The sequence below is a fragment of the Zootoca vivipara genome, chromosome 2 (assembly GCF_965207765.1).
Source record: "Zootoca vivipara chromosome 2, rZooViv2.hap1.1, whole genome shotgun sequence".
Lineage (NCBI taxonomy): Eukaryota > Metazoa > Chordata > Lepidosauria > Squamata > Lacertidae > Zootoca > Zootoca vivipara.
In genome coordinates this window covers 117,547,046-117,568,465 of record NC_142584.1, presented here as the reverse complement: position 1 = coordinate 117,568,465, position 21,420 = coordinate 117,547,046, and the positions used below count along the sequence as shown (strand labels likewise).

Below are 21,420 nucleotides of genomic sequence, written 5' to 3'. Positions count from 1 at the left end.
CAAGCTGACATAGTCTCTGTGCATGTACAGAGTTCATGATTTAGAAATCCATTGTACCAATTGAAAGTGTTGCAGCTGTTGGCTAAGTCACCATTTGAATAGAGGAAGGGAAGGGTGAATAGGTTAGATTTTACCCAGAAACCCAGCAATTTACACTTCCACCAAACCAGCAACAAAAAGTGGTCAAATTAAATTCTTTGGTAAGTTTAAATCCATTTCTTTAGCCTTTGTGTCCTGAGATATTTCTGACCTCTTATTTCCTGTTCCTTGCTGCTTAGGAAGCAGGCTTATAAATCTTAAACTTTAAATATATAAAACTTCAATATCCAGACAACGCAATATTTTCACCAGAAAGCTGCAAGAAAAGTTTGGTCAAATTAAACTCCTTAATGAAGTCATGGCACTAATTAGCCATGTTTACTGTACTATATAAACATCTCATACCCCAGGCAAAAGAAATCTAGATTTGCCCCCTTTATCTACAGGGTTTTTGGGGTGCAGACTTTTATTCAAAATATTTCACAAATGTGGATTATTATTATTAGTGTGCTTTCCCTCTAGTCATTAGCGGAACAATGACCCGCCCCCTTATGTACGGGTAAATGACCAGTCAGAATTCATAAATTGCAAATGTTTGTTTGTTTTAAATAACTTCAGCCATGGGCAGACTAAAATTCCCTGCCCCCTCATATATGGGAAAATGGCTACAGGGTCACAATTCATAAGATATATTCTGCCATTTATTTACAAGGGGAAATGGTCAAGACTTTTATATGTGCTTAAACTTTAAACCTTAATAGACAAAATGGTAAAACTCATATAATCACTCCTTAAAAAAGACACTCTTGTTCTAACTCTGAAAACCAATAATCTTTCCTTGCCAGAAAGCAGAGCTGGGCTGAATTTCAACCCATCACCACATCAGACACATTGCCTTTCACATAGCTCTAAAATGGGAGTTAGAAGGGACCCTGTGGTCATTTAGTCTAACCCTCTAAGATACAGGATCCACAAGATTTGAATTAAAATACCAACTTTATACAGAACCCTTTAGCAGATGAGTTTTTCCTTAAGAGGTTATATCAGGAGCCCAACACAATTGAAGTTAAAACTAGACTCAGATAGACAATTCCTGGCTAAGGAAGCTCTACTTTTGACAAACAAATCACCTTTATAGGAATAGCTGTTCAATTTTCCTTTAGTCAATATTCCTCTAGTCACTTGAAGAAAGACTCCCCTTTTGAGCCTCTCTCAATAACAAACATTTGCACACTTCATGAAGTGAACATTTTCAAGTTTCAAAATATTTTCAAAGTATTGAGCAAGCATTTTCAAGGTTACTTACAAACACATTCTCTTTCTCTCCTACCTACCTAGCACCTTCGCATCACATACAACATACAATTTCAGACACATTCTCTCTCTCTCTCCTTCTACCTACCTAGCACCTTCACATCACATACAAAATGTAATTTCAAACACATTCTCTCTCTCTCTCCTTCCACCTACCTAGCACTTTCATATCACATACAACATACAATTTCCTCATTTAACTCCCCCCCCCCATTTGCAAGAGTCTGGTAGGGTTGGAAGGGATCTTGAGTAATCTAGTCCATCCCTTCTGAAATATGGGGATCTCAACACTATCATCGCCCTTTCAAAGCAGGATACACATACATTTGAGTACAGATGGCTAACTGGGAAGGAAACACGGGCTATGCCCTATCACGGAAGCACACATGTGTACTAAGGGAAAAGGAAGGAAGGGGAAGATTAAAAGTACCAACTTTACATGGAGGCCTTTAGCAAACCTGAGGGTTGGATAAACAGTTTTAAGAGGGAATTTACTTTCTCACTACCACCATTCTGTCCAACTGGACCAAGGTTAAACTGACTCAGATAGACATTTGCTGGCTATGGAGCCTCTACTTTTAATAACATTTCCCTAGAAGGAACACCATATTTCATAGTCACATGGTCCTAATACTTCCAAGGATTCCTCATAACAACAACACTCTTCTCTCAGAAGGAGACCTACCTAAGGCTTTATGAAATATAGACACTGCATTTTAGCTTGCAAAGAGCTGTTGTGCTCAATGAAGCTGGTTGCAGCAGAAACATTACATACAGAGCACATGGCTCCCTTGTTACACAGACCTTAAACATTGTGAGTTCACAAACAAACATTTTCAAAGTTACAATCTCCCTTTTCCCTTCCTGCTCCCCCTTTCTGTACAGAAAGGGGTAGGTATACACACACACCCTCTTTTACTCTCTGGAGAAAGATTGGCCTTCTACAGCCTCTTACAACCAACAAACATTCACACACCACTTCCACCCTTTTTCAATATTTGCCATGTTTTTGGGTTGATCAATCCCTTAACATAAAATTATTTAAGCAAGCTTGCATTATTATTATTTTTAAACTTTTTTTTTTTTTTAACTTAAGGAAGGCAGTCTGTAGAGGTCATGGCCAATTTTTAAACACAAACTCCTTACATTCCCAAACCTTGATTACATTTCTTATTTATTTCAAGGGAAACAACGATCTCTAGCAGACACAAGGAACAGATGCACACACACTTAACAGACAAAACAAATAACAGACAACATGTAACGTGAAAACATATATATACCATTCCTATTGTTTCTCAGTCCTAAATAAAGTTACCTAGCTATTTCACAGAGTTTCTCCTGAGCCCTAGCTATCTGGTTTCCTCCCCAGACCTTTGGTGCTCACTTTTCCCGTTTCTCTTTGGGGTGCTTCCAACCACTCTGCCATGTCCTGCCTAATCCCTGTTAGGCTACCCCTCCTGGCAACCTCCTACCTATCGTCACAATCTTGAGAAATAGGGGACCCTACTGGACGCCCACGCTTTGCGGTGCCAGATCAGGTACCCCCTTGGATAGAATTTTTCGCTCCGGAATACCCCCCTTGCTTTTGGAAGCGGGCTCACGCACGATACACGTGTTACGTGGCTCGACCAGTGCGGCTGGGGTAAAGACAGGACAGAAAAGGCTTCAGCCTGCTGGCTGAAGTGGTTGAAAAAGAGCCTTTGGTCCCTTGCTTTTGGACAGGGCCTTCCTGCCAGGGCGGCTGACCAAAGGACCCCCACTCTTTTCTGGAAAAGGGGGGGTGGAGAAGCAACAGAGATAGAGCTCAGAACTCCCCTTTCGAGTTGAGCACGGCACACGGTCCGGAGAGACAGGACAGAAAGCACGATAGATAAGAGGGCAGAGAATTCAGTTGCCAGGAGATACCACCCCGCTACCACCAGTGCACTGGGTTTTAACCTTATACTCACACACTCCTCCGTGTTGATCCTGGGGATGAAGAAGCTGGCCGGCCGGTTCTTGCCTTTGCTCCCTGGCTGGGTCCTTCGAGACTTGCAGATTACCGCCTGGAGGATGGCCGAGGGTCCAAAGGGGTCTTCCCAGGCAAAAGGGCCTGGTGCCGGCTGAAGATCTTGGGGCCCTCAGTCAGCCACACAGGAGAACCGCAAGTCCCTGTTCGGGCGCCAAATGTTAGGGCAAAATTCTGGGTGCGAGAATGCTCAGCCACCCAGCTCATCAGGCAAGGGCCTGTGGTCGTTGCGGAGTATAAAAGGAAGGAGTCCAGCCATGATCCGGAGCAAACAGCAAGGTTTATTACTGCGCAGCAGGTTCAATGCCAGACTGAACACTGTGAACAGGGCTGCAAGAACTTTTAAAACTTCCCACCACCATCCCATAATGCACATCGAAAGCATCATACATACATCACTTGTGACAGGGTAAAACATCAGAAAAGGGGAAGGTGCAAGGGGCATTAGCATACAGGTAAACAGGAGGTAAGCAGGATTAGCATAAGGATGTCCCAGGACATTGTTAAGCAAGTACCAGTAAGTATCTGGGAAGGGATCCTTGAGTACCTGGTGGGGGGAAACAATGGGTCCAGTTGTGTGTATTGCCTCTGGCTTCGGAGGGTTGGGAATGGCAGGAGATGGTACCTGAATGGATTATGGATATGCAGAGGAGCACCACCCTGGCTACCTGACCTCTTGCTTAAGGGATTATGGCTGTTCCCTGCATCCCTGAGAGCCCTTGGCCAGAGTCGCAAAAAGGAGGTTTCATTTAGAAATAAAGATACACTGTATTCATTCATAAAGAAATATGGTTACATAGAGTCTCAGGCAACAGAGAAAGGGTAGGAAAGGGAGCCTTTATTACTCAGGGCTTGATCTTGAGGGGTTCGTGTTGGTGCGATACTAGAGTGGTGTTGTAGGATCAAATGGGGTCCCCTTGAGGGCATTAGTGCCAATCTTGATTCCCAAATGAAGCCTCGTTTGGGTGCCCCCCCCCTATAAAATTCCCTAACAGTACCAATGTAACAAGAATGAAAACACACAGTAACAAAAATAAAAATCAAAAAATACAAAAATAACCTAAAACAATATTAATCAACCCCCCACCCAAAAGATTCCCTGAATCCCGTGACCTCCCTCCACCCCGCTCTCCTGGTTCCTCAGCCATAATCCCCCCCCCTACTGAATATAATTATTACTCCAAACTTATTTTTCCTTCAATTTTTCTAGAGTGCCCCTAGAATTACAAGTCGTCTTAAAATCCTGCCAATGTGTTAACCTGTTTACAATACCCAATCGTGTTTCTCAAATCGCCATCGCAGCCAAGTTTAGCTTCAACTCAGCACGACGGAAGGGTTTAAGCTAAATTTGCCTGCGCGGGCGATTTGAAAAAATAGCAACTTAAAAAACAGAACCAACCTCAGGGACTTAGGCAGACGATGCTACTCTCTGTAGCCAAGGGGTCGCTGGCTGCTTGAAGCTGGTCGAAGACGATTTCCAGTAATGCACACGAAGCGAAGACGGCGACCTCTCCTGAACCCTGCAAATTCAAGTGCAAAAGCTTTGTAAACGGAGGGTATAAATAGTCGTGGCTGCCGAATGGAAAGTGGGGTAGGGTCAGGCAGGGGGCGTGGCAACATCTCAAACCGTCGTCCCCTCTCCTACCCCCACCCAACCAGAACGCAGAGCGTTGACCTTGTCTGGACAAAAGCGGGATAATTCAAATTGCGCAGAGACCAAAGCTGGTTTTCAGATATACAGTATTGAAAAAAAAGTGTACTTTTTCTGTATTGCATTCATCTAGCTCACCTTTTAGCTTCCAATGAGCTTCTTGTTCCTGCTTTGCGGGGGGGGGGGGGGGGTTGAATGAGATGAGCCTTTGGGTCCAACCCTGCAATTCGATGATGCTGTGAATATCAGCTACTTGGAATTGCAGTTGTGGAGAGGGTTGTTGGGCTCAGGTACCATTTGCAGACTTCCCATTGGGGAGGGGGTATTTATTTATTTATTTACTTATTTACTTATTGTATTTATTTCCTGCCTTTTCCTCCAAGAAGCAAAAGGTGGCATGTAGGGCTTATCTCACCCTCCTCATTTAATCCCCAACAACAACCCTGTGAAGGAGGTAAGGCTGAAAGGCAGTGGCTGCCCCAGGGATACCCAGTGAGCTTCATCATGACCGAGTGAGGATTTGAACCCAGGTCCTGCACCACCCCATGGCTCTTTCAACCATAGAATTATAAAGTTGGAAGGGACCATGAGAGTCATCTAGTCCAACCCCCTGCAAGGTAGGAATCTTTTGCCCAACATGGGTCTTGAACCCCAAACCCTGAGATTAAAAGTCTAGCACTCTACCAACTAAGCTGATGTTTAGTCAGAAGCTTCAGGCACAGTGACTTTCTCACTAAGCATAAAATAACTCATAAAGTCTCCTCCCCCCCTTTAGTTATCATTTTTACCGTTTAAAATTTTTCTTCCCACATTTTTCTTACCTTTATTATTATTATTAATATTATTATTTTTAATTTTACTTTTTAACTTCATTTTTAAAAAAATCTCCCTTCCCCCCTCCCCCAATATCAACACTTCTACATCATTACTATCACCCCCATCTCCCACTTTTAATACATAGACTCCACCCCTTCATTTTATACACCAAATCCTCCCCTTTACTCATCTCCTCCTTATCATCCTCAACTACCCCACTTCTCACCCCCCCCCCACTCCCACTTTTGTCATTGTTGTTTGACTGCTGGTTGGCCTGCCTTTAAATTGAACATCATTGATAAAGATGTTGAATAAGACTGGGTCTGTCTTGGGCCCAGTCTAATTCAACAACTTTATCAATGACTTGGATGGTGGGCTTGAGGGCATCCTGAGCAAGTTTGCAGATGACACCAAATTGGGAGGGGTGGCTAATACCCCAGAGGACAGGATCACACTTCAAAATGACCTTAACAGGTTAGACAACTGGGCCAAAGCAAACAAGGTGAATTTTAACAAGGAGAAATGTAAAGTACTACACTTGGACAAAAAATATGAAAGGCACAAATACAGGATGGGGAACACCTGGCTTGAGAGCAGTACATGTGAAAAGGATGAGTCTTGGTAGACCACAGACTTGACATGAGTCAGCAGTGTGATGCAGCAGCTAAAAAAGCCAATGCAATTCTGGGCTGCATCAATAGGAGTATAGCATCTAGATCAAGGGAATTAATAGTACCACTGTATTCTGCTCTGGTCAGACCTCACCTGGCGTAATGTGTCCGGTTCTGGGCACCACAGTTCAAGAAGGATACTGACAAGCTGGAACGTGTCCAGAAGTGGGCAACCAAAATGGTTAAAGGCCTGGAAACAATGCCATATGAGGAACGGCTTAGGGAGCTGGGTATGTTTAGCCTGTAGAAGAGAAGGTTAAGGGGTGATATGATAGCCATGTTCAAATATATAAAAGGATGTCTTATAGAGGAGGGAGAAAGGTTGTTTTCTGCTGCTCCAGAGAAGCGGACATGGAGCAATGGATTCAAACTGCAAGCAAGAATATTCCACCTAAACATTAGGCTTGACAGGCATATGTCAAGAATGCTTTGGTGGTGTTTCCTGCTCGGCAGGGGGTTGGACTGGATGGCCCTTGTGGTCTCTTCCAACTCTATGATTCTACGATTCTATGAAACCTGCTTGTCTGACTGTTTTTGAGAGGGGAGCCCTTCCCCTCCCCCTTCCCCACCCCCCTTTGTCTCTAAAATAATAATAATAATTAAAATACTGTGGTAGAAGGCTGGGTGGAACAAAGCCGGGAAGCTGTTAAAAATCTGGGAGACTGAAGCAAGAGACCACGGTGGGCGCTAAAAAAAACACAAAACAAAACAAAACGCAAGGGGAAGAGGGGTTCAACCCCAATGCATTTTACACCTCCTCCTTGAGAGTGGGAGTGAGGGGAGAGGTGGGCTGAAGAGGGCCATAAGGAGGCACAGACCGAACCCGAGTCCACCTCCCCAGTGGCAGACCCGTTGGAGGAAGGCCTGAGCCCAGAGTCCCACTGGGAAAGACCTCTGGGTTTTGCCTTATTTTCCCCCCTTTTTAAATATTTTTTTTAAAAATAAGTTAAATAATTAGTTTATGGTTTATTAAATACATTTATATATGTTTATATATTTATATATTGTTATTTGAACTATAAATATTGTGAAACTATGGTGTTTTTTTCTTGAAGTGACACACTACCTGAGTTATGCGCAGTTTTTTGGCGAATTTTGACACACCAAGCTCAAAAGGTTGCCCATCACTGCTCTACATTGATGTATGAAAGGCAGTCTATAAGCTACAGAAATGGCAAAATGATTCATTTCTCAAAATTTATATGCCGGTTGTTGGACACAAAGCATGACAAAGTGGTTTACAAGAAGAATAAAATAATGTTCTTATGACCTGTAGCCCAATAACACCCGGAGGGTTGAAACTTCAAACAAACCATGCCTTGCAGAGGGTGGAAAGAATCTCAGTTATTACCAGTATTTATCATCCCAGATACACTCCTGACTAAACTCCTGACTAAGACATCTCGGTTTGCAAAAGCTATGAGGGTGTAGCTGTGGAAGTGAATTAATCCAATTAATTTGAAAGGACATTGTCCTCCAGATCCACCACTAACTTGACCCCTGGGGGTCTGGATGCCAACAAGACTTGAGGCCAGGAATAGGTTATCAGCCTCACCTTTATCTTCTTAACAATGGGGAAAGCTCTGGGCAATTGCCTGACTTAATGGGCTTTCTTTGCAAACGTAAAAGGGGTTGGGTGGGGAGAGGAAGGAAGCCAAGGCTGGCAAAACCTATACAACCTATATGTATGTATATACAGTTGAAATTGAAATTATTCAACCCCATTGCAAATCATGTTGATTAACAATATTTACAGACTTTCAGCCGTTTGCAATGAGCAAATAAAAGCAATGGAAATGGCTCAACAAAACGATGCTTCAGGTGCCCCCCCATTCAGCTGAAATTGCAATTTATACTGAAATTGCAACTTTTGTTTTTGCTTTTTGATAATCTGTGTCAGTGTTACTCTGTACTAACACTAGAATCCTTAACAATAACAGGATCTGCCTCTTTCTTACTTGTTTCTGCATCTCCATCACCAAATGGGATGACATTGAAAAATGCCAACTTTGTCCCATTTTGGGTTGAAATCCATGCTTCTGATCAACCTTATCAGCTTTGTGTCTGTCATTAACACATATAAACAGTAAATTGCAAGAACAGGTTTTATTTATGTAATGATAAGATGAATTCAACAAAGGGGATTGGGTAGGCCAGAATCATGCAACAGAGTTGCAGATGACACCAAATTGGGAGGGGTGGCTAATACCCCAGAGGACAGGATCACACTTCAAAATGACCTTAACAGGTTAGACAACTGGGCCAAAGCAAACAAGATGAATTTTAACAAGGAGAAATTTAAAGTACTACATTTGGGCAAAAAAATAAAATAAAAAATGAAAGGCACAAATACAGGATGGGAGACACCTGGCTTGAGAGCAGTACATGTGAAAAAGATCTAGGAGTCTTGGTAGACCACAAACTTGACATGAGTCAACAGTGTGATGCAGCAGCTAAAAAAGCCAATGCAATTCTGGGCTGCATCAATAGGAGTATAGCATCTAGATCAAGGGAAGTAATAGTACCACTGTATTCTGCTCTGGTCAGACCTCACCTGGAGTACTGTGTCCAGTTCTGGGCACCACAGTTCAAGAAGGATACTGACAAGCTGGAACGTGTCCAGAAGAGGGCAACCAAAATGGTCAAAGGCCTGGGAACGATGCCTTACGAGGAACGGCTTAGGGAACTGGGTATGTTTAGCCTGGAGAAGAGAAGGTTAAGGGGTGATATGATAGCCATGTTCAAATATATAAAAGGATGTCATATAGAGGAGGGAGAAAGGTTGTTTTCTGCTGCTCCAGAGAAGCGGACACGGAGCAATGGATTCAAACTGCAAGAAAGAAGATTCCACCTAAACATTAGGAAGAACTTACTGACAGTAAGAGCTGTTCGGCAGTGGAATTTGCTACCAAGGAGTGTGGTGGAGTCTCCTTCTTTGGAGGTCTTTAAGCAGAGGCTTGACAGCCATCTGTCAGGAATGCTTTGATGGTGTTTGGCAGGGGGTTGGACTGGATGGCCCTTGTGGTCTCTTCCAACTCTATGATTCTATGAGTGGAACAATGGGGTCATTGTCCAAGGTGGCAAATTTGAGCAAAATCCAGCATCGCCCGAGCTCTACGAGTACGGCTTTCTCCCGATTGAAGTGCAGAGTGTTTGAGGATCGGGACATTCGCAGGGAAACCAAAATGCTTGTTTACAAAGCTATTGTACCACCGGCGTTACTGTATGCCTGCAAAACATGGATCACTTATAAACACCATCTCCAACTCCTCGAAAGGTTCCATCAATTGTGTCCCCAGTAATTTTTACACATCACTTGGGAAGATAGGTGAATTAATGCTAGTGTACTGGAAGAAGCAAAGATCGCCATTGTCAAAGCAAGGATTCTTCAACATCATAGAATCATAGAGTTGGAAGGGACCACAAGGGCCATCCAGTCCAACCCCCTGCCAAGCCTTGTTGAATTGGTCATTTTATGCAGATGCCTGATGATCGTCTTCCAAAACAACTACTCTATTCCTAACTAAAAATGGAAAGCGTAATGCTGGTGGTCAACAAAAGAGGTTTAAAGACTGTCTCAAGGCAAATCTTTAAAAATGTAGTATAAACACTGACAACTGGGAAACACTGGACTTTGAGCGCTCCATTGGAGAGCAGCTTTACCAAAGGTGCCCTGGACGCTCAAACTCAGGACAAAAGGGGAAAACGTGCTAAGAGGAAGGCAGTTTGGCACACCAAACTGATCATCATGATCAACTCCCGCCCGGACGTTGATCATCATGATCAATTTCCGCCCGGAAGCCTATGTCCCTACTGTGGAAGGACGTGTGGATCCAGAATTGGCCTCCACAGTCACTTTCAGACCCACTGTTTAAACCATAACAAAATTAAAAAATTCCTTCCAGCAGCACCTTAGAGACCTACTAAGTTTGTCATTGGTATGAGCTTTCGTGTGCATGCACACTTCCTTACATACACTGAAACAGAAGTCACCAGGTGCTTAGTGAGAGGGTGGGGAGGGGTATTACTCCCTCCTTGTGGTGGGAGTGGGTGATTGACTGACTGATAGCTGTTGACTGTTAACGACTGCAATTGGTCTTGCAGGAAAAAGCAAGGGGTGAGATGGCTAGAGAGAGCTTTATCATGTATAAAGCAACTTCTCTTTCCAATCTATTTCTGAAATTCTTTTGTAATAAGACAGCTACTTTGAGATCTTGTACAGAATGTCCTGGGAGATTGAAATGTTGTCCTACTGTTTTCTCTGTCTTGTGATTCCCGATGTCAGATTTATGTCCATTTATCCTTTGGCGTAGGGTTTGGCCTGTTTGTCCAATATAGAGAGCTGAAGGGCACTGTTGGCTTTTGATGGCATACACAATGTTAGAAGATGAGCGATTAAATAGTCCTGAGATGGTATGTTGGATGTTGTTGGGGCCAGTAACGGTGTTGTCCGGGGTTATGTGGCAGCAAAACCGTGTTTTTGAAGACAATCTTACTCGGCTACGAGTGATCAGCAAAGAAGAACAAAGAATAAGCAGCTTTCATTTTTAAAGTCCAGTAGTAAGGTCCTATGTCCTCTAGGAGAAACAATATAAGCCTATATTGATTCCTGCCCATTTGTTTAAAGCAATTTGAAGTAAAGGAGTCTGAAGTAAAGCGTTCTGTCATGGATGCTTTAGTTGAGATTCCTTGGGGTCCCTTCCAACTTTCCAATAGCATTTTAAAAGTATGATGTGAATGGGAGGTAAGGTATCCCTTTAATGGGAAGCCCAAACGCAGGACCTGGATGCAAGAACAACTCTCTCCACGCATGAATCCCATAAACTGGGATTCAGAACTACGGCTGTCTCCAGCTGCTGTGCTTTTCAAAGGCTTTAAATTGTGGAGTTTCAATCACTAGCTAAAAGAAAAAGAAAGCCAGGCCTCTGGTCACACAATTTCCCCAAAATTTTGTTTCATTTTAAAAAACCTTTATTTGCAGATTTAAAAGAGAAAAAATAGCCTTATACAACGAATACAAATAGTAACAAAAATACAAATAGTAACAAAATAAGAATACACACAGCACATTATATACATAGTGCTCATCACATTAAGGATTTGGCCGGGCTGGTAAAGAAAAAGCATTTTATATGCAACACAACACTATGACACCAGATGGCACTGTGGAGTCCCGTCTTTCCCTCCCGGATTTTTCTGTTTAAATTCACAACACGTTTAAGTGAAACTCTTCTTTGATGTGCTCAGATCCAGTCCAAAAGGCATCCACACAAAACTGGCATCTCTAAGACATATTCTCAAATGTAGCCAAGGCAATGCGAAAGGTTGTTATTTATCAAAATGTGTGTGCTGTGTACAAAACTAAGCAGAAATAGCTCATTGCATTGCATTGCATAGCATTTGTGGTTTAGCACGCTCGCCTTTCTGCACTGCTACACATGAGGCAGCCCAGGAGCCACAGAAATGATGAAAGACCTCACATCCTACTACAATGCAATGCCAGTAAGTCATAAGGGGGGGGGGAATGTGACTCTAAAAATAAACAAGTCAATCAAAATGATGCCCAATAATTCCTTTCAAATACAATGGGACAGTGATAAATGATATTCAAAAACATCGAAGCCACGAGATGCTGCAGTACAACTCCCAATAGCCCCAGGCTGGTGCAAATCCTGTGTGGTTGTTCTGTATTTTGGTGCGAAGGTGGGTTTTTGCTAAAAAAAAAACAGACCACCACCCAAGTTCTTTGGGGGAACCCAGTGGCGGTGATGCATGTGGCCGATGAGAATTGGAGTCCAAAATATTTGGAGGGCACCAGATTGTGAAGGTTGCTGTAATTATTCATGTGCTTTCTCCCGAAGGGATATCAGAATGTCCACACTCTCCTGGCATTCTTTGCTACGACCTAAAGCGGTCTGCTCTGAAGGATGCTCATCCCAAACTCATTTCCTGTGGGGATTCTTGAATGTGATTCATGGCTCTTAGCCAGACATAGGCAAACTCGGCCCTCCAGATGTTTTGGGACTACAACTCCCATCATCCCTAGTTAACAGGACCAGTGGTCAGGGATGATGGGAACTGTAGTCCCAAAACAGCTGGAGAGCCAAGCCAAGTTTGCCTATGCCTGCTTTTAGCCGTTGAGTTTCTCCCATGTGCAAATTTTGTAATGTGAATTAACATGTGTATTCCACCAAAACCTCGATGTTTATAAAGTGCGTTCCCCTGCGTGAATTCTCTGGTGAAGTTTAAGACTTGATCCATGGCGGAAACTCTTCTCACACTGGGAACATTGATACGGCTTCTCCCCTGTGTGGATTCTGTGGTGCCTGTTCAGGTTTCCACTCCAGCTGAAGCTCTTTCCGCACTCGAAGCATTTGTACGGCTTTTCCCCTCTGTGGATTCTTTCGTGCACTCTCAGGTACGTGCTCTGAACAAAGCTCTTTCCACACTCTGAGCATTTATAGCGCTTTTCGCCAACATGGACTCTCTGGTGTGCACTAAGGTCTGAACTGTGAGAGAATTGCTTCCTGTTCTCTGAATACTCATGTGGCTTTTCTCCCATGTGGATTCTCTGATGTTTAGTAAGGTTCATCCAGCCAATGAAACCCTTTCCACACTCTGAGCACATCAACAGTCTCTCTCCATTCTCAATATTCCTTTTCTTGCCTGCACGATGTTCTGCTAGTATTGGAACTTCATGGAAGCCAGCCCCCACCAAAGCCAAGCGTTTCTTCCTCCACTTCTGCTTTTGTTCAGTTGTCTTGCTTTGAGGAAAGTTTTCTCCATCACTTTCACCCCCATCACCTGAAAGAATCAAGGAGGAACAGATCCTCAAATCAGGAAGGAAACTCAATGAATCAAAGAAAGTAGAAAATATTGAGTGGGGACGCAAATCCTTTCAAATACATTAAACAGCCTCTGATGGTGAAAAGGAAATAGTAACTGATACTGTTACACAAAGTCGGACACAACTAAACAACAATAACAACTGTTACACACGCCACATTATATATGTTCCGCATTTGTAGGAAATTGATATTTTAGTATGGCATTCTCTATACTTTGGAACTCCCTGCATATTGATACGAGACTCTTTTTGGCACCTGCTTAAAACATTTTTGCTCAGACCAGTCTACCCAGATATCTATAATACTGATGTGCTTGTAGTTTATTACTATTTTTAATCTTTTGAATTTACCCTTGTTTTCTGTTTTAACTGGGTGAAGCACAACCCAAATCAGTGGTTCCCAACAGGTGGTCCGGGGACCCCCAGGGGTCCGCGAGCTATGCCAGAGGGGTCCTCAAGATCCTATTAGAATAAAAAATATATTAAATATATTTCGTATGATAACAGATTTTTTGTTTTGGCCGCTTCCTGCATGAGCAGAGTCTAGCGCAAAACTAGAATTAGATAGAGGCAGTAGTTCTGCTGTATGCCGCAAGGACTACAAGAAACTTGGAGATAAGGCAATGAAAAAGATCCTTCCATTTGCAACCACATATCGGTGTGAGCAAGCATTTTATTCCATGTGTTTCATGAAAAACAAATATAGGAATCGGCTCGACATGCGGTCGGATTTCAGAGTGAAAGTTTCAAGTTTGGAACCTAATATTTCAGAAATAATGGACTCAAAAGGACAGATTTAACTCATCTCATTAAGAACTGAAAATTAAAACTAACTGTATACTGATGGAGTACTCTGTTGTAACGGTAAAAAACGTATAAATATAAAATATAAAAAGACTCTTAATTTGGCTCTCACTTTTTAATTTTAGGATTAGGAATTAATGGGGGTCCTTGCCACAATAGCGGCTCGATGAGGGGTCCTCGAGAAAATTTTGTTGGGAACCCTTGACCCAAATCCTGCAGGGGAATAGCTGTAGTTTGATGATACAACATGTGCCTTGCTTTGAGGTTTTTCTATAACCAAGCACCAAATATTTTTGTGTGTGAAACAAGTAGCATAAATCAAGGGTTCCCAACAAAATTTTCTCGAGGACCCCTCATCGAGCCGCTATTGTGACAAGGACCCCCATTAATTCCTAATCCTAAAATTAAAAAGTGAGAGCCAAATTAAGAGTCTTTTTATATTTTATATTTATACGTTTTTTACCGTTACAACAGAGTACTCCATCAGTATACAGTTAGTTTTAATTTTCAGTTCTTAATGAGATGAGTTAAATCTGTCCTTTTGAGTCCATTATTTCTGAAATATTAGGTTCCAAACTTGAAACTTTCACTCTGAAATCCGACCGCATGTCGAGCCGATTCCTATATTTGTTTTTCATGAAACACATGGAATAAAATGCTTGCTCACACCGATATGTGGTTGCAAATGGAAGGATCTTTTTCATTGCCTTATCTCCAAGTTTCTTGTAGTCCTTGCGGCATACAGCAGAACTACTGCCTTTATCTAATTCTAGTTTTGCGCTAGACTCTGCTCATGCAGGAAGCGGCCAAAACAAAAAATCTGTTATCATACGAAATATATTTAATATATTTTTTATTCTAATAGGATCTTGAGGACCCCTCTGGCATAGCTCGCGGACCCCTGGGGGTCCCCGGACCACCTGTTGGGAACCACTGGCATAAATTATTAGCATTAGTAAATCTATTACGCACCCTCCACCAGGAAGTCCTGGGGTGGTTTACAAAAATCCAAAATTCGTAATTTTAAAAAGGATTTTAGAAAATATTATAGTCCCAGGGAAGTGGCGGGCTCTCAAAACATGTCTCAGGTCTCAAGGCCAGGGTAGAGAGCTACGTCTGCAGCATTCAGTTACAGGTAAGAGAAAACAGGTAAGTTTTTATAAAGATGTTTTTTAAACTGAGGGGAGCCCCTGCTGTTTCTTTCAGAAGTAAATTCCAGAGCGCAGGAGACACCACTAAAAAGGTCCTGTCTCCCTCTGCTGCCCACCAGTTTAATTAAGGAGGGCGTGAAAGTCTGGTCTCACAGAAATAAAAATGTCTGCCAGGTATCTGCATGGCTTGCTAGGCCAAAAATGCAGGGAGTCCCATCTCAATTAAGCACCTACCTGCTAACGTCTCTTGTTCTTCCGAGCCCTCAATGAATGCATTTTCCCATTCTTTCTGCGATGTGATGCCAGATCTGGAAATTGGTAGTCCTTTTTTTTGAAAGAAATAAGATATTTTTATTTATTCAATTTATATACTCCCCTTTATCAGGGTGGAGTACAACATTAAAACACATTGCACAGCATCAATAACAAAAAGCATACTGACAGACACCTAATTATGATCATAATAATAGTCCTGCTCCACACACTTTTGTCGGTCATAGATTATTTAATAGGCATAGGCCTGGGTAATGGTATAATGCTGCCTTAAAAGTATAGCATGGATGTGTTAGGTTTTTCCTTTAAGACTGATGTGGTCAATGGTGCTACACAGAGATGTGTGTTTGCAACCTTGATCTGAATGTTGACACACCTGTGAGCTTTTGCTAATTTGAATAATTGAAGGTAGAGTTTGCTTACTGTAATGTGATTGGGTAATTGACTATTTTGAATTCTGTATTTAAGCAAATGGTTCATGGGTGTGGTGGTGGTGATGTATTGTGAAATGAGAGGAAAGGAGTAGAGGAGTGTGTTGTATATAATTGTAAATAAAAGCAAGCAAAGATACTGAAGACGACTTTGTTATTTCGTCAACCCTGCCGCTGTTGCCACTCGGTTGGTGCGTATTTTGCCCAACAGGATGGGGCCAGAGCTTATTTATTTGAATCCCCTTGACCTGCACTTTCACAGCATATATCAAGGAGGCTTGTGGCATAAATTCAATTAAATCAGAATAAATATCTGTAAAATGGTAAGCCAGTAAGCTTAATGGGATATGATATATAATGAATTGAAAAGGATGTTCAAAATAACCTTTGTAAAAAAACCAAAACCAGAAGCTTTTCTTTTGGGAGTTACAGGGACAGAACTACCTAAATTGTATTGAAATTTATTTATGATGAATTAATTTATTTAGGAAATCAAGATAAACTTTTTCTAAAAGAATGGAAATGCCTTATTGAATATTTACAGATAAATTGCAAACAGATAAAAACACCAGCAGGGTTACTGTAATAACCTGCAGTTTCATACCAGTTTATATTTAAAGTAGGTAATTAAATGAGCAAATTAAATGAATTTGGATATGCAGAAGATATTAAAAAATAAATTTAAGGAACTGCAGAAAGAGGGGGAATGGAGTCAAACTTTGAAATGTTAAAATGATTGTGAAATTAAAGAAATGTATAAATTTGAAAAGAATAAATAAACTTTAAAATAATAAAAAATAAATATCTGTAAAACGTGTTTACAAACACCAATAAAACAGCAACAGATACTAGCTGGCGGAAAGGGGGGGGATCCATATTGTAAATATGTGACTAAAAGGTACAGTTTTTAAGAGACATCTGAAAGAAGGCAGGGATGGCTCCTGCCGAACCTCCACATACAGGGAGTTCTGCAGGGTGGAGCCTGCCACACTAAAGGCCCTTGTCAGCTACTGTCACACGCTGTGTCGTTTCCCACAATGCACTGCCGCATAAAAGAGCAGCAACTATTCCTCCTCTCGGGATCTATCAGGCAAAAGCAAGAAGAAGCCTTACCTAAAGATACCAGATTCTCATAATTCTCCTCCATGACTTCTTTGTGCAGCACTCTCTGGCCCGGATCCAGCAAAGCCCATTCGTCCTCTTTGAAACGAACTGCCACCTCCTCAAGGGACATGGGAACCTGAAAGAGGGATGTCCCATCAAATCCCACACCTCTTGCGGGGTCTGAAAAAGGAACCCGGGGGGTCCCCTGCCCACTTCCCCAACGATTCCACCCACCCCGTACCTGTTCCAATTGGGCAGAAGCCATTTCCAGTCCGGCACAAAGAGGAGGAAGTCTAGAAGGAACCTCTGGGGTCATCTCGCTGTCTCCAAAAGTTGTTTGACATCCTATTGGGAAGACGAAGAAAACGGGGAGGCATTTTAGGCTCTGTAATTTAGCCCAAATGCTAATCTAGTAGGCATCCATGTTGGGTGTGGTGTCTCTTTGTTCTAAGCTGCTGAAGAGAATGGGTGTGTTATTCTCTATCTCCAGCAATATAGCCTGAGGCTAAAAGAGGCTGCAATGGAGAAGAGACAGAGCTCTGATTTTAACTTGGAATACACAGTATTTGTAAACTAAGTTACTATGCTTTATGCTATGAGCAGTGTAAGAGTTATGACGCTAAGTAAATGCAACTTCTGTTCTTTAAGTTGTCTGAAGTTATATTCTGTGAGCAAAGCTTCTGAACTACATTTTAGGACTGGATAATTTTTAGTTCAATACAAGGGTGAGTTTTGTTCATCCAGCAGCTTCCACGTGCGCAAAATTAATAATATCAATAGGGAGGCCACCTGAGTGGAAATCCATGAGGGGGAAAGGCCATAACTTGGTGGAAAAGCATCTCCCCAGCATCTCTAGGATAAATAAGACTCCTTGCCTGAATCCCTGGAGAGTCACTACTAGTAATTGTGGTTGGTTTCATTCAGAATAAGGCAGCTTTCTTTGCCCCTCATCTTTCTCTGCATGCAAATATATATGGATGGTTTGTATTTCTATGCAGTCTGAACCCACTGAAACAAAGCTGATCTTTAAATAAGGTAGACTACAAAGAGAGTTGTCTCCACCCAACAAGGATTCCTGAGAGGAAACATTAACGCAACCCACAGGATCCAGGCATATTCAAGAGAAGGAGAGACCATGCTGAAACCTGCTCCTTTATGGTCCTTACCCAGAGAGGTGGTGTCCATGTCAGCCTCCTGCTTGATCTCCCTGAACAGTGGCCTCTCGGTGGCATCCTGCAGGATGTTCTCTGCCTCCATGAAACATGAGGTTGCTTTGGATGACATCTCCTGCACCTGAGATAGGAGCCCATGCAAGGTAGTGGGGGGGGAGAGACAGGAAACAGGTCAGGCAAAGGCCAGGGGTGCCATTAAATAACAGAAGATGAGTAAATGTTCAAGTATTAAGTTACTATTCCCGTATTGGCCCGTATATAAGCCACACTCCCCCCCAATTGCGATCTTGAAAAGTTAAAGTGCAACTTATATTCGCCACCTTACAAGAAAGTATCGGGTATGCAGCCAGGAGTGCGGCATTGCAGTGCCTGTCCCAAATGTAGTCCGCCGTCTTCTCCCCCAAGGCCAGGAAGGTAGAAAGTGAGGAAGGGAGCGGCTTATATTTGGGTATTGTCTCCCCCCCACCCGCCTTAACTTTTCAATGTACGTCATATTTGGGCCAATATTAATAATTAATTAATAATTATTTACCCTCCCTTTCACTCTAAGGTCCCAGGGTAGGTAGCAGCATTAATAAAAAGGTAAAGGTAAAGGGAACCCTGACCATTAGGTCCAGTCGTGACCGACTCTGGGGTTGCACGCTCATCTCGCATTATTGGCCGAGGGAGCCGGCGTATAGCTTCCAGGTCATGTGGCCAGCATGACAAAGCCGCTTCTGGCGAACCAGAGCAGCACACGGAAATGCCGTTTACCTTCCCGCTGTAGTGGTTCCTATTTATCTACTTGCATTTTGACGTGCTTTCGAACTGCTAGGTTGGCAGAAGCTGGGACCAAGCAACGGGAGCTCACCCCGTCACAGGGATTCGAACTGCCGACCTTCTGATCAGCAAGCCCTAGGCTCAGTGGTTATACTAAAAACAATTCAAAACTTGGATTCATAAAAGTAAGGTGAGTCCCAAAAGCATACACCTCAAAAGCCAGGGTAAAAAATGAGCATCACCAGCATTCACTGGAAGCTGTATAGTGCAGGTAACCAGATGTACCTCTATGGGGAAGGAGTGCCACAGCTTAGGGGCCACCACAGAGAAGGCCTTCTGCCTCCCACCAAACCTCTGAGGGTGGAGGAACTACCAAGAGGGCCCCCCATCTGCTGATCCTAGCACCTGAGAGGATCTGGTAATTTATCAGCTGGAAGATTGATCAGTGAATCCAAATACAACTAAAGGATTGGGGCCTTGGAATTACCAGAGCAAAACAGTCTCTCACCTCAGCCTCCTTCTGATCTTCCGCTTGGCTCATGAGAAAACCTTCGGCCAGGGCCACTGCCTGGGAACTGGTCTCCGCTCCACATTCCCTGACCCAGCTCTCCATCTCCGGGGGGAGGAGAGCCAGGAACTGCTCCAGGATCACCAGGTCCAGCATCTGAGCCTTGGTGTGCCTCTTCGGCTCCAGCCACTGTTGGCAAAGGCGGTGGAGTTGGCTGCAAACCTCTCGGGGTCCCTCGGCCTCCTGGTAGCGGAAATGCCTGAAACGTTGGCGCCGAGCGTCTGAGCTGAGGACGTCCTCCTCACCCAGGATCTCCTGTGCGGTTCTGTTTGAGGATGTCACACTGCCCCTCACCTGGACGGTGTGAGGAGCTACCCTTGCTTTTCCCCCTGTGTCAGTTGCCACAGAGTCTTGCTCTTCCATCTTTCCTCCACAGGGACTGTCATTTGCCTTTCTTTTCTGCCTAGGAGGGAAGGAGTGTGTCGTATTGCTGCTTCTTTTGGCCTCGTCAGCCACATCTTTGTGGCATTTCATGAGGTGACTGTGCATTGCGGTGGTGGTTCCCACCTGCTGGCAACCGCTGGGCTTCCCAAGACTAACAGTTTGATGGCACAGATTGCGACGGACCACAGATTTGCTATTGGCATCCTTGGTGAAGAGCTTCCACACAAAGGACGTTTTCCCACGATGGGCTGGTGGCTCCATGTTGGTGGCAACCTTTGGCTCAAAGGATCCAGAGCAGGTGGAGGAGTTGACGACTAGGGAGTGGGGCCTTTTGAAGCCAGAGGCTCCTTCTTCCTTGAGTACTGGTAGTGCCCTTTCCTCTGCACGGTTCTCATGTACCAGCACGGTGTTGCCATCCCTTGACTCAAAATCTTGACTGCTGGTGCTCTCTAGCAAAGTGAATCCCCTCGGCTGGCATGCTACACAAGCCAGCGAAGTGGATTGCAATCTAGAAGTGCCTGACATGGACCGAGTGCGAGGCCGGGAGGGCGTCCTCTTGCCACTTCCTGCTGCCTTGTTAAGAGCGGGCGTCAATCCCAAAGTGCCCGAGACAGACCGGGTGCGAGGCCTGGAAGATGCAGTCTTGCCACTTCCTGATGCCTTGTCAAGGACATCTCTGTGCTTTCTCATCATGTGACTGTGCATTGCAGTGGTTCCCACCAGCTGGCAACCATCAGGCCTCCCAAGGCGAACCGCCCCATGGCAGAGACGGCACTGGACCACAAATTTGCTTATTGTCGCGAAGTATCTCCACACGGAAGAGATCCTTTGCCTTTTTGCTGGTGGCTCCATAGCGGTGGCATCCTCTGGCTCAAGGGATGTGGAGGAGGACTGTCTTAGGGGGCATCTGCTTCTATGCAGCTCTGGGACCACGCCTGGGGTGCTGCTCAGGGGAACTTGGCCACAATGGGCTGCAGCTTGTGCTGGAAGTGGCAAGTTCAGCGTGTCGGAACCGGAAGATTCCTTCTCTTCCTCCACACTGCTCTCCAGTGCCAGAATGAAATTCTCATCCTCCGACTCAAAAAGATCCTCTTGAGAAAGCTCCAGTGGAGATTCTTCAGTAGGGTTTTGGGAACCGCTCCATGCCTCTTGTATGCTGAACTGTGGTCCCAAGCAGTTCCTTTCGATTGTCCTCTCCATCTTATTCTGCAGGTTGCCCATTGCGTAAGAGGCAGTCACTGTGAATCAATCCAGCCGAGTCTAATTTTTGGGGGGGGTGGGGAGAAAGAGAAAAAGAATAAATCAATCACTGCTTTTCAATAGAAGCACCCATTAAAATCTAAGGGAAGGGAATTTGTATGAGCTTTAATGTGCACTGTTCATCCAATGATAAAATTATTGGAGCCCTCCTTATTTCCCAAGTCA

The 21,420-nt window shown here is 43.7% G+C and overlaps 1 protein-coding gene across 1 annotated transcript; it reads right to left on the bottom strand.

Annotated features, from left to right (window-relative positions):
• Positions 1–11,470: 11,470 nt before the first annotated feature.
• LOC132591195 (uncharacterized) lies at positions 11,471–21,216 on the bottom strand. Its single transcript, XM_088664270.1, has 7 exons — positions 20,311–21,216; positions 19,552–20,274; positions 18,279–18,405; positions 17,354–17,457; positions 17,122–17,248; positions 15,539–15,628; positions 11,471–13,306 (listed from the first exon to the last, which is right to left on the bottom strand). The coding sequence occupies exons 1-7, from the start codon at positions 21,214–21,216 to the stop codon at positions 12,708–12,710; spliced, it is 2,676 nt and encodes an 891-aa protein (XP_088520396.1). The 3' UTR covers positions 11,471–12,707.
• Positions 21,217–21,420: the final 204 nt, after the last annotated feature.

What these genes read in the sequence shown, in the direction of transcription:
- LOC132591195 (XM_088664270.1), bottom strand. Translation starts at nt 21,216, where the DNA reads ATGGGCAACCTGCAGAATAAGATGGAGAGGACAATCGAAAGGAACTGC. An exon ending in TCAAAAGGCCCCACTCCCTA is followed by an intron (nt 20,275 to 20,310) that starts GTCGTCAACTCC and finishes GGATCCTTTGAG; the next exon opens with CCAAAGGTTGCCACCAACAT. An exon ending in AGAACAAGAGACGTTAGCAG is followed by an intron (nt 13,307 to 15,538) that starts GTAGGTGCTTAA and finishes TGATTCTTTCAG; the next exon opens with GTGATGGGGGTGAAAGTGAT.